The sequence below is a fragment of the Sus scrofa genome, chromosome 3 (genome assembly GCF_000003025.6).
Source record: "Sus scrofa isolate TJ Tabasco breed Duroc chromosome 3, Sscrofa11.1, whole genome shotgun sequence".
Classification (NCBI taxonomy): domain Eukaryota; kingdom Metazoa; phylum Chordata; class Mammalia; order Artiodactyla; family Suidae; genus Sus; species Sus scrofa.
This window is the reverse complement of record NC_010445.4, coordinates 21,950,055-21,963,468: the sequence shown is the minus strand read 5'-3', so window position 1 is coordinate 21,963,468 and position 13,414 is coordinate 21,950,055. Positions and strand designations below refer to the sequence as shown.

The 13,414-nt window shown below is 44.2% G+C and overlaps 1 protein-coding gene across 1 annotated transcript in view; it reads left to right on the top strand.

Annotated features, from left to right (window-relative positions):
- CACNG3 (calcium voltage-gated channel auxiliary subunit gamma 3) overlaps window positions 2,278-13,414 on the top strand; it is a 105,345-nt gene continuing 94,208 nt past the window's right edge. Inside the window, exon 1 of the mRNA XM_003124542.5 lies at window positions 2,278-3,535. Within this exon, the coding sequence (XP_003124590.1) occupies window positions 3,325-3,535 (211 nt within the window). The 5' untranslated portion in view covers window positions 2,278-3,324. The remainder of the gene's footprint in view (window positions 3,536-13,414) is intronic.

Here is a 13,414-nt window from a genome sequence, read left to right as displayed (position 1 = left end):
AGAAGTGGCAAAGGATAACTCTGCTTCATCAAGCCAAAGGCTCAGTATGAAGTTCCATTCTTATTATGTTGATCTTTTCTCTCCTTCAGAAAAATTGTCGACATCCTGACCCATGATTGTCACCTTCATCTGCCTGAGCATCTGACCTTTCTCCCCAACCCTGTACTATCTACCTGGATAATTAATTCCTTTTGGAGAACCACACCTTGCCTGTCTAGGCTTATGCCACAGAGCCTAGGAAGTAGAGATGGGGCTGCTTTTGTTTTATGGTGGATCTGGTGAATGAAGTAATCAGAGCACGTTCTCCCAAAGCCCAAAGCCCATTGACCTTCCAATCACATGATCTTGCTTTGGGAAAAGAACTTTCTCACGTCTATCAGAGGAAGGGAAGAAACAAACAGTTCTTGGAATAGCTGCTTTGGTCATTGCTATTTCACATTATTTAAGTTTCTGAGATAGGGGAAAGAAAATTTCACTAATTTGGTAACCCTTCTCAGGTTTACTTTACCTCCATGTTATACATGGCTTTTTCCTTTAAAAAAACAAAGCAATACACTTTGCTGAGAGGACAATTTTCTTTTCAGGAAGGCAAAAACCATAAGTAACTCATAGAAGGCCTTTCACATCTTTCCCCATTATTTCATATCATTCTTCTGGGGTACAGCTAGCTGTGGTCTTGGCCCCAAGTTTATATGTTCCATTTTCATTTCATGGCAAATATTCAATATTTCAACTTCCTGCCTACAAATCAGTGTTTGTATTCCATGAGACCTACATATGTAAGTAAGTGCACACACATGCACAAACCTGCAGTATACCTACACTTAGGCATATACACCCACAAATGCACACAGGTATGCAATGGCAGCAAACATAGCCTGTGACACCAAAAGCAGGTACAGTTACATATTTACACACCAGCTTTACTTCTACAACAAATTCCCAGGCACTCAGAACTCATAACTAAATTGAACACAGCACAGGTAAACATTCAAACATAATCACACAATGACCATATATTCAAACTTACACATGCATGTGCAGGAATATTGAACACCAAGAATCAAGCCTTTGAGTGAACTTAAGACCAATAACAAATGAAGAAGAAGGAGGAGGAAGAGGAGAAGGGGAAGGAAGAAGAAGGAAGAAGGAAAAAGATGAAGAAGGAGGAGGAGGAGAAGAGGAAGGAGGAGGAGAAGGGGAAGGAAGAAGAAAGAAGAAGAGGAAGAAGGAGAAGGAGAAGAATCAGGGGGAAGAAGAAGGAGAAGCAAAGTCACCCAGAAGTTGTGAGCTGCACTTGAGAATTCTTCCATGCATTGCTGCTACTCAGTCATCTGGATAGATTCTCTCAGATGAAGAGCAAGAGATGACACCAGGGGACTGCATGTATCTGTGATTACCTACCATTATATTTTTGTCCAGTTAAATAACATTCAAATGTGACAGTTAGTTATGGACACATCTCAGGGACTGCAGAAACAACCCACTGCCTCAATTCCAAACACTCAACCTCTGGGTATCTGACTAATTATGGCATAGGTAAAAATAACGAGGGCATTCTGTGGATTGTTCTACTCAGTGTATGCTCAAGTATATCCCAGAATACATAGTAATAAGAGGCTGGTTAAATTAAATGCTGACCCTTTGCAAATTGACTATTTTCAAGGAAGAATCTCACTAGCTTTCAGGTATACAATGATATGTGCCCTTTGGACTAACAAGGAAAGTAGACCTAACTTCATCTGTCTCCTGGTCTTAGACAGAAATGTTAACAAATGAACATCCCAGGGACATTTGGAGAGAATCTGACATTTTCAGCGACTCTCCTACATTGAGTCCATCACCACCACAACCACCCCCAAAAATGTAGGATTGTTAAAATGTGTAAGTGTATTCAGAGACCAGTATCTTCCACCCTTGCCCCAAATCCCTGATTTGTATACAATAGAGTGTACATACTTCCAGCTTCGTTTGTCTTTTAGGAATGCATGTTCATTTGTATATGAACAGTTCCGGGTCTGATCTGAGCACGCTGTCTCCGGTGTAAACCAGGGCTCCAGAGAAAGGAGGGTAGACATATTGGTTTGTTTTCTGGGGAACCAAATTGAGGCAGACTCTACACAGATGTGCCTGTGACAACACTTTTTGCCCGCCCAAGCGAGCCATAGAACCATCGCCCAGAGTCGCTGGCCCCTTTAAGAAGACTCGGTCTTCCCCAATGGGCTCCAGCTGCGCCCGCAGCAAAAGGCAAACTTGCCTGGCTCATTGGTGGGGGGGTGGAGGGGGGGGAAATGCCGCGTTGGGTGGGAGCGGAGAGAGCGCCAGAGTGCGCTGCGGGCTCCTTTCCCCTACCCCTTTCCTTAACCCTTCCGAGAGAGGGAGCGGAGGAACAGGGTCGTGCTGCAGCACTAAGGAGCCGGGGCGCTGACTGCCCTGGGCTCCCGAAACTTTGCGCGGAGCGTGGGTTTGACTAGGCAGAGCCCAGACAGCTGCGTGGCCTGGGAAGGGACGGGGGAAGGGCGAGGGACAAGATCGACCCTTCAGCACCCCAGGTCTCTAGCCCCGGCGCCAGAAAGGCGGGGGTGCAGCAGCAGCGGAGGAGCTGTCCCTTCAGCACCACGGACCTACAGCTCGGGCATTGGGAAGGCGGAGGCGGGGCAACAGGCGGGGAGCTGTCCCTTCAGCACCGCGGACCTTTGCCCTCCGCTGAAACCTCCGGTCCCCGCCCCAGGACTGTCTTTTCTCCAGTTTGAGCGGGGGTGTCAGGAGCAGGCGGAGAGCTTTCCTGGGAGGCTGGGGAAGCAATGAACACTCTTCTCAGCGACTCGCCTCCCAGCAGTGCTATTTTTTGCCATCCGCCCTCACCCCCAGCACACGCGCTCGCACACACACGCACGCACGCACACACACACACATAGACCTCACTGGATTTCTTTGCCTTGAGTCTCCCGGGGCTGTGAGGAGCCAGGCGCATCTCCAACCGAGCTGGCAGCTCCAGGCTCCAGAGCCATGCCCTGCACGGACCCTCATCCTTACCAAGCTCCCGAGGAATGAAAGGGACCCAGGGACCTTCAGAAGGCAGCAGTGATGTGGACCAACCCCCTGGAGCCTGCACCCTTTGGAGGGCCATAGGAGACCCAGGGAACTGGCGAGAGCTCCAGACAGGAAACCTCAGCTTTCCCAAAGTCCCTGTGGATGCCGACAAAAGGAGACCGAATTTTTGGAAGAACCTGTCCTAGGTTATCCAGCTGCAGAGTGATTTTTCCCCTCTGGCATTGCACCTCCCTCTCCAACCCCCAGCCGTCCAGAGTACCATGAAGAATTATGAGGATGTGTGACAGAGGAATCCAGATGTTGATCACCACTGTGGGAGCCTTCGCAGCTTTTAGTCTAATGACCATTGCAGTGGGCACGGACTACTGGTTATATTCCAGAGGTGTGTGCAGGACTAAATCTACAAGTGATAATGAAACCAGCAGGAAGAATGAAGAAGTAATGACCCATTCGGGGCTGTGGAGGACCTGCTGCCTAGAAGGTATTTACAAATTCCTCTCAACGGTCCCAAATAATACAGTTTCTGACATTCTGCTATTCCAGTGTGTGGTTGGGGTGAGGGAGACAGTGATGGGGAAAGAGGTATAGTTCAAATTATTGCTGAGAATGTGCAGATGTCCAGACTGTTCTAAGCAAGAATGAGCTGTATGGGATGAGGGGTCGAGTCTTGTTGATTGTTTTTGGTTAGGCTTCATGAGATGAAATTTTGTGGCACTCTAGGCAGCTTCTGCAGTTGAGAAAAGTCTTCAAATCTAAAATCCCTAGGCATATTGTGAACTGCTTTGATCTCTGGCTTGAGATGGGGTCTTTGGCTCTGCTTAAATTGCATTTCAGTGGGGGAAGGATAAAGGAAGGGGGAGGGAGGGAAGGAGGGGGAGGGAGAAAGAGAGAGAGAGAGAAAGAGAGAGAGGTTGATTCTGACCTAGCCTGGTGCACTCTGAGCTATTTCCTTATTTCTCAACATAGTCTTATCAGTTTCTTCTGAGTTTGGTCTAACTAGATATTTTAATGAATATTGCCAACCAGTTTAAGACTAATATACAGGAAACTCTACACACACACACACACACACACACACACACATATTTTAAAGAAAACTTAATCATGTTTCTCCACTTGGGTTCAAAGCAAAACTGAAGTCTTGGTATTTGATATCCACCTGTCTTCTTTCCTAAACATCTGAAAACCCAACAAATACATTTCTATGACATTTGCATAGGATTGGTTCTCCAAGAACTGCAGCATATCACTTCTAAATAAAAAAATATTAAGGATTCATTTTATTATAATGAAGAGATAGAGAAATTTTAGAATGCCAAGCCCTTGGGTAGCCTGCCTCACTATTCAACTTGCTTTCAGTATACCAGCAGTCACTCTCAACATCATTGGGCCATGCCTCGATGTCAGCAGGAGTGAACAGAAACATCAGATGAGGAAATTAAAGCTCTTCAGAGTCTATGTGCCTGAGGGAAGGCACGGGATTAGAGGGGAAGAAGGGAGTTTTCTCAGGCTTCTGAGGAATCCGTGAAGCTTGTCACATTGATGAGCAAGGAAATCTGGGTTTCCTATGTGCTATCTTGTCCTGCTTGCCATTGGTTCTTCATGCCTGCATTCCCACTGGCTGGCATTTGTCAGGGCTTCTTGAGAACTTGCATTTATGTAAATTGCTTAGGAAATCATGCTATGACATCACTTGCTAGTGTAATATTGCATCATTCCCTGGCCTTCCTCCCATGTCCTGACACTCTGAACAACTGCTCCTCTGACTGTAGCACTACTAGAGTTATTCTGTTTCCAATGCAAATTTGCAACTAGTGGAAAGCCCGGATAGGAGAGGACTACTTTAAATGCAACAAGGATTACTTACTTGAAGGCTGAAGACCTGGGTAATGCTGCAAACTATTTGTGTGACCTTGGCAAAGACATTTACCCATCCCTCAGTATATTAATCTGGTAAATGATTAATTTGAAATAGGGGGGCCATGAATTAGCACTATACAATGCTCTTAGTGTATCCAATGAACTCATGGACATTCTCTCCTAAATACTGACAAAAATCTAATATCTAGGATTATTTGTGATCAAATGTGAAGTCATTAAGGAAATTCCAGAATTCCCTTTCCTGTGTTGACAAGAAGGAATTGAGTCATCTTTTATAAAGCTGTGATTTGGTGGCTATTTTGATGCCTACAATGGTTCTAGGGATGGCATTAAAAAATCTGAGGCTCCTCCCAAGCCAAAAAATGGTACACATGTAGACCATGTTTCAGTTATTTCCAATTCTTCTGCTTCTTTGATGTAAACCTGGGAATTCGCCATTAAACTCAATTTGGCTTCCCCCATTAGGGCCTGAAATTCCTGAATCCTTGCTCAGAATTTCTCAACTGATGGTTTCTCTTTTCTCCAACATCATGTCCTACACCCACAGTTTGTATAATGCATTGGAACCCCACCCAGGCATTCTGTGTGCTTAGTGGGAGAAGTGAGAATTTGAATCAAGAAGGAACTGGATGACTCTAAGATTTGTTCTTAGTCAGGTGAATTCTTCTGAGAAAATTTCCTGCAGTTTCCATGCAATTTGGCCATGCTATTTTTTAAAACATTTTGAAGTATTAATACAATAAGATGCATACATTTTAATGAGCTACAATCAATTTTAGCTATGTGTCCACTCATATAATGAACACCTAGACAGGTCTGGCTGAAATCTGAAACCAAGATTTTCTTTCATGTACTAAACCTATTAAATGCTCAAGGAATTTGCAGGAGCCTCTGATTTCTGCATGGGAAGACACATGCAATAGGCAGCATCTGTCCTTTGCTGGAATAAAAGTGTATAGCCATCTCCTGTTCAGTATCACCTGTCTTCCAAAGCCTCAGCATCCTCATTTTTCTGGTCCTTTAAGTGTCAAAAGATAATAAGGAGGGGGCATCCATACTTTTTAAGAGTCATGAGAGAACGTGGCTATTTCATCCAAAAGAAGAGACTGCTCCAGAGGGACATGACAGCTGTCTGCAAATATCTGATGGGCTGTCATATGGAAAAGAGATTCAAAATGTTCTATGTGGCCTCAAGGGATTAGAAGTAGGAGCTAGAAGAAAACAGGTTTTACCTCCATATAAGTAACTATCCAATATGGCATGGAAAACTTTCGGAGGTTATGAGTTGCTACCACCAAAGATATTCGAGTATAAGAAAACTACATCAGTGGTGTCCCAACTTAACTAGTCATCAGAATCACATGGGGAGCTTTAAAAAATAGATTATTAGGCCCCACAGGTAGGTTCTTTGCCTCCATAGGTCTGTGGTGGACCACTTGGAACCTTAATTTTCTCAAAGTCTTCCAAGTGATACAATATTAAAGCCAACACATATTGACTCTTTACTGGGAATGGCCACATGTGTTAAGGAAGGATCAGGTCTCTCAAGTGATGAGAAGAGATGTTTCCAGCTTTCATTTCTACAAGTCACCAGAATGTCATTTATAGGTAGCCCTCGAGGTGCTAGGATTGTGCTAAGAATTTTAAAAAATTAACTCTTTCATCTTCAAAGGCACTCAATGATGTTGGAAAAGCAGTATCCTCACTCATAGATGAGGAAACTGAGGCTGGGAGAAGTTACGTAACTTGCCCAAGGTCACAAACCTAAATTCAGCAGACACTACTTCACCTAAGCCATGTTGCTTCACCGAGCATTTGCTAGAGGACATTAATTCATGCTCTGCTGGATAGGTTGCTACTGGTACAAACATCAGCTGTGAGAATGCCCAGACACATGGGTTTTTCCATTCAGAAGCCCCAGATCCCAGAATACTCAGCATGCCTGTGCAGTGTCTGCAGGGGTGCAGGAACCACCAGACAGGCAAAAACTCAGAGGCAGAAAAGGACATCCTTTGAATGAAAAAACAATCGACCTATGTAGAGACACCCACACTGAGAAACCCGAACGAATGCCTGACTCAATAGCTGGAAAGCAGGCAAGGCATTCACAGAGCAGCACTGCAACCTGCTGCGTGCTTTCAATGGCAGCATGTGAATTTGAATGAGAACATGTTCGATACGTGATTCTCCCATTAAGAAAACTCTTAAAGTCCTAAATATAATTCAAGTGATGTATTTAGATAGTGGAAAGACCACTGGGCTAGTAGTAAGGAACCCCGGGTGCTACTCACATTTCTGTCTCCAACAGCTCTGTGAACTGTGCATGTTAGTTCTTCCTTTGAACCTCAGGTTACCTGGTTCTAAAATGAGAGCTTCAGATAATATTAGGAAATATCAAATCCAAATGTCCATGTGAACTCGGCTGGTAACATGTGAAACATACATTTCACAGTCCTCTTAACTCAGTTGTATTGGTTGGGGGTGGGGGGTGATAGTGCATTTGAGAAGATGCATGATAACCAAAACTTGGTCTCAATATGGGGGCAACAGGGAGTGGTGGGGACTGTGGCAAGTTGGAAACAATTACTATATGGCTAATTTTTACTCTGGGGAAATGTGTACTAAGCCCAACCAAATATTCTGATTTTTAAAAAGCCAAATGAAGTGCCCCTGTGGTGCAGTGGGTTAAGGATCTGGCATTGCTGCAGCTGTGGTGCAGGTCCCAACTGCACTACAGGTTTGATCCCTGGGCTGGAACATTCACATGCTACAAGTGCTGCCAAAAATAAAAAAAATAAAAAAAAATTTTTTAAGCCAGATGAGTTTAAAAACATATGCAACTAATTTTACTTAAAAAAAAAAAAACCAAAAACACAGTTCCAGCCAAACTTAACTCACCTTATAACTGAATCTGACCCATGGACTTCCAGTTTTGAGCCCTGGAAATTATCTAAAGGGCCCTTCAGATCCAAATTTCTGATATTTTTCATTTTGTATTACTACATTACTCTTTATTAGTTAATAATCACTTTTTCAATTCATTAAAAAAATTCCTACTAAGAAAAGAAAGCCCACTTAAGATTTTAGGACCGGGAACTTAAAATTATGGAAAACAGGTTCAATAAATTGCTATTTCTGCTACAGATGGGCCTGGATGACATCAAACATCTGGCTAAAAAACCGAAAAAAAAAAAATTAGCCAGTCATTAGAAGTTCTCCCATATTTCCAAATCTCCAGATGGTTGACTTTTTCTGCCAGATGGGGTTCCAGCTTTATTTATGTGCTCAGAAGCCTTCAGGGAAGCTTCAATGATGTGGTTGAGGACAGGGGTGGGAGAAGGACATAAGTATTTCCTAGGGGCCAAGCCAGGGCTAGGTGCTTTTACACATATTAGCACATACTTTTCATATCTCCTATCTGCCCCCAGAAGAACAGAGACTCCATAAGGACAGGAATTTTTTTGTCTGTTGGGGGCACTACTGTATCCCTAGAGAAACAGTACCAAGTAGTCACCTTCTGGTCTTCCTGTTCTAGACTTAGTGCTCCCTCTTCTCTTAGATGCGGGTACAGAATACATTAGAACTCTCCAACTCTCTTCCTACTTCTAACCTTCTCTTTGTTCCTTTCCCACCATTCTTCTTCCTTGATCCTAAAGCCTAAGAGGCAGATAGAAGAGAGAAATGGGCTGGAGTTTTGAGGCAGGATGGGCAAGAGTGGCCATGACGGTGTTTGGGGTGGGGGAGGGTCAGGACTCGGAAGGTGCAGAGGTTGAGGTGTGAGCATGACTAACATTTAGCCAGAACACGCTTGTATAGATATACCCGTTGTTAAAATGAAATACTTCCCTACCTCTTGGTTAACAGCCTCCAGTCCACGTCTCTTGCCAAACCCCTGCATTAGCCCTAGCCCTTCATGGAACCTGCCAAACAGCCACAAGATCCACCAAGTAAAAGGTTGAATCCTGGCTCAGCAGAGCCATCACAATCCTGTTTTAGCCCAAGGGAGGCGTCCGTTCTAATGGGCTGGTCTTTGTCCTATTGGTGGTTAAATATATTTCAGCCGTACTCTTAAGTGTGTTATCCTTGATGGAAAGGACTTACTCGTCTTTTTTTTTTTTCTGCTTCACACGTAGCCTTCCATCCTCCAATTCTAGGATTCTACTCATTTCATCCTTTGAAATTTTATCTCTGGACTGCAATAAGGGCAGCCACGGTTGGCTGACCAATATGGGTTATTAGCATGGATGACTAGTGTGGGTTATCAGCATGCATCAAGAAAAACTAAAACTGGGTGTTCCCTTCATGGCTCAGCAGTTAACAAACCTGACTAGGATCCATGAGGATGTGGGTTCGATCTCTGCCCTTGCTTAGTGGGTTAAGAATCCAGCGTTGCCGTGAGCTGTGGTGTAGGTTGCAGATGTGGCTTGGATCTTGCATTGCTGTGGCTGTGGTGTAGACTGGCAGCATAGCTCTGATTCAACCCCTAACCTGGGAACTACCATATGCTGTGGGTGCTGCCCCTAAAAATCAAAAAGAAAAAAGAAAAAGAAAAACTAAAACAAGAAAAAAGGCAGAAAGATGAACGTGTCCTTTTAATATTTAACGTCATAGAGCAGTGTCTAACGAGCTTACCCAAGTGGTCATCTAATTAGCTGGGGGAACGTAACTTTGTTTGCCTTAGCTTTTATTATAAATCCAGGCCCAGTTGTACAGTTAGATGTTTACTTGTTAAAAACTTGGGAAGATGCACATATATTTTTTTGTTTGGTAGAAGTACAAACAATTACTGTTCACTAGAGGATTTAAACCCAAATCTTGTGGACTATTGCCCACCCTCTAGAGCATTAATCAGTTTTACGTATAACTTAACAATCTTAGTTCAGATTTTTTTTATTGAAAAAAACATACAGCATCTTCCTTGGAATTAGCTTTGTCATTCTGCCGGTTCCCTCACTGATGCATTGACTAAAGTTTAACATGAGCTCACTGTGTATGTTAGAGGAAATTATTATTTTAACAATTTGAACATTATATTCTGACATGTGGAAGTACCCCCAATGAAACCAATGTTTCTGAGACTAAAGAGAAGCCTAAAGGTTGTTTTTCTTTCCCTCCACCCCACAACTCTGCCAGAACCCCCCACACACACTTTTCTTTTTTGCTTTTATTTTTGTTACGGCCGCATATGGAAGTTCCGAGGCTAGGGTAGAATCTGAGCTACAGAGAGACAGCCACGCAGGATCCAAGCGGAGTCTGCAACCTAGACCACAGCTCACGGGCCATGCCGGATCCCTAGCCCCCTGAGCGAAGCCAGGGATTGGACCCCCATCCTCATGGATACTAGTTGGATTTGTTTCCACTGCGCCACAACGAGAACTCCCCAGAGCCCACTTTTTTTAATGGAAGAGCAAATGGGCCTTTCATAATTTATGGGAGACTACAGAGAATATCAGACAAGAGCAGGGGCTTTGAGGTCAGGTGCACCTTACCTTAATCCTGCCATTTACTGGCTATGAGGCTTTGGAAATGGCTAAATTCCAGCACGAGTTTTCTTAACAGTATAAGGAAGGAGCAAAAGTAGCAAGTGCTTTCATTTGTTTCTGTCTTACATCTTAGTTTTTCTTGTGATTCCTTCATACCTCTAAATGACCTATTGACCAGTAGCCCTTGATTCATGCATTTTAGACATTTCACACATGGCTAAGACAAGTAGGTGTGTTTTTTACTTTTTAGCTTTTTAGGGCCACTCCTGTGGCATATGGAAGTTCCCAGGCTAAGGGTTGAACTGGAGCTGCAGCTGCCAGCCTACGCCACAGCCACAGGAATGCCAGATCCAAGCCATGTCTGTGACCTACACCACAGCTCATGGCAACTCTGGATCCTTAACCCATTGAGCAAGGCCAGGGATCAAACCCACGTCCTTATGGATACTAGTCAGGTTCTTAACCCACTGAGCCACAATGGGAACTCCAAGTTTGCTTTTTTTGTCTTTTTGTCTTTTTAGGGCTGCACCTGCAGCATGTGGAGGTTCCCAGGATAGGGGTCTAATCGGAGCTGCAGCCACTGCGGGCCTGGGCCACAGCCACAGCAACGTGGGATCCAAGCAGCATCTGCGACCTACACCACAGCTCATGGCAATGCCAGATCCTTGACCCACTGAGCGAGGCAGGGATTGAACTTGCAACCTCATGGTTCCTAGTCAGATTCGTTTCTGCTGTGTCACTACGAGAACTCCCCAAGTTTGCTTTTTTATACCACTGCTCTTCCTCCCAATACTTTTAGCTCCTCACTGAGTTACCTGTGATTCCAAGAAGAATCATTCATATAGGTTGAGGGTGGCTGGCATCTCACACCTGGATTGGATACCAGTTTAGGCCATCAGAGCTGCTCATCTGCTCTTGTGTCTATTTCAGCAATGAAGTGGGGAGGTAAGACCAGGACTGAGAGAGGGAATGGCAGCGGGGCAGCCTCTTTGGAAGGAAGGGGTCTATGAGTTGAGTGTATCTGGGGGTGGGTAGCTGAGCCCGAGCCATTTTGTCTGTATCCCACTCAAGAGAGCAGCTGTTAGGTAAGGACACCCTGCCCAGGGCTACATGCTACTCATGAAGATGCTGCCCCTGCGCAAGGCCACTGGCCTAGAGGTCAAGCAAGGGCAGGGTGTTTGTTGATCCAGAACTGAGTCCATCTAAAGGGAGGGTGGCCTTTTAAAAATGTGCACAGCATAGGAGTTCCTATTATGGCACAGTGGTTAACGAATCTGACTAGGAACCATGAGATGGCGGGTTCGATCCCTGGCCTTGCTCAGTGGGTTAAGGATCCAGTGTTGCCGTGAGCTGTGGTGTAGGTCACAGACTCTGCTCGGATCCCTCGTTGCTGTGGCTCTGGCGTAGGCCGGTGGCTACAGCTCTGATTAGACCCCTAGCCTGGGAACCTCCATATGCCACGGGAGCGGCCCTAGAAAAGGCAAACAGTCAAAAAAAAAAAAAATGTGTACAGGGTATTGTATGGACCAACTGCAGGCCCAGCCACTTGGAGTTGTAAGTTCTCAGTGATGGGAACCAAGGTGGGATGGGAAAAGCTGACCAGATTCAGGTATTTCATATCAGGGAAGGAAGCTGCAGTGGGAAGGCCCCACAGGGCCTCCAATAACTGGTGCATGTGCCTCCTAGAAAAATCAACATCTCAGAGTTCCTGTTGTGGCTCAGTGGTTAACGCATCTGACTCGCATTCATGAGGATGAAGGTTCAATCCTTGGCCTTGCTCAGTGGGTTAAGGATCCGGCATTGCTGTGAGCTGTGGTGTTAAGTCGCAGACCTGCCTTGGATCTGGCATAGCTGTGGCTGTGGTGTAGGCCAGTAGCTGCAGCTCTGATTTGATCCCTAGTCTGGGAATTTCCATATGCTGCAAGTGCAGCCCTAAAAATCAAAAAAAAAAAAAAAAATCACCATCTCAACTTCTGCATTCAGAAAACCCTGATGACCTGTTAGCTGGAGGAACAGTATCAATGAACAATAAAGGTCTGCACCTTTATTGTAAAAGATGCAGCTGACTGCAGTTACCCAACGAAATGAATCGGATTTGGGCCTTTTTATTCTTCCTGGTCTTGGCCACAGCACACGGCACTTACTCCCCTCTGAAAGAAGGAGGGAGAGGGATACAGGTTTACAATTGGGTATGCATGTGGAAGTTTTATTCACCAAAAGTGACTGCAAAGATGTGAAACCTTCCCAACATATTAATAAGGAAATGAGGGATTGGACGTAACACAGTCGAAAGCCAAAATAAAACAGATGCCTGTTTATAGGCCCCTCAGAGGAGATATTTCAAGAAACAGGGTATTTCTCTAAAATTCTAAAAGTTGAAAAATTCAGTGAGGTGTATGTATGATGATATATAATTATATCTCAGGGGTTAGCCAAGTACTGCCCATGGGCCGAATCTGGTCCATGGCCTATTTTTGTGCAACCCACAAGTAAGAAGTTTGCACATTTTCAAATGGTAGAAAAAAATAAATACTATCCAAAGATATTTCATTACATGTAAAAATGGTAAGAAATTCAAATTCCAGCATCTGTAATTCTGACTCTTGTCAATTTTAAAATTATGCAAATTTGCTTTTCCCTACTATTGTATTAATACCTTCACGGTATCCTCAATTCTGCTGCTTGGCCTGCAAAGCCTAAAATATTTACTGTCTGGCTGTTTAAATTTTCTGTAGATTTTTCGGTAGATTTTTTTGCCTATTCCTGTTATATCTCAAAGCAGAGAGTAGGAATCTACAATTGCATTATTTCTAGAAGTCCCTCTGTTTTCCCAAGAGTGTTGAATTGCTTTCTTTTTTTTCTTTTTCTTTTTTTTTTTTTTTCACCATTTGACTTTATCATAGACTCTTCACCTGATCAGGTACACTGTTGGGTCTTCTTTTCTTTCCTGAAGCACTCTCACTTAGCTCTTTGCCAGGCCGTCCTTGTCTTCCTCC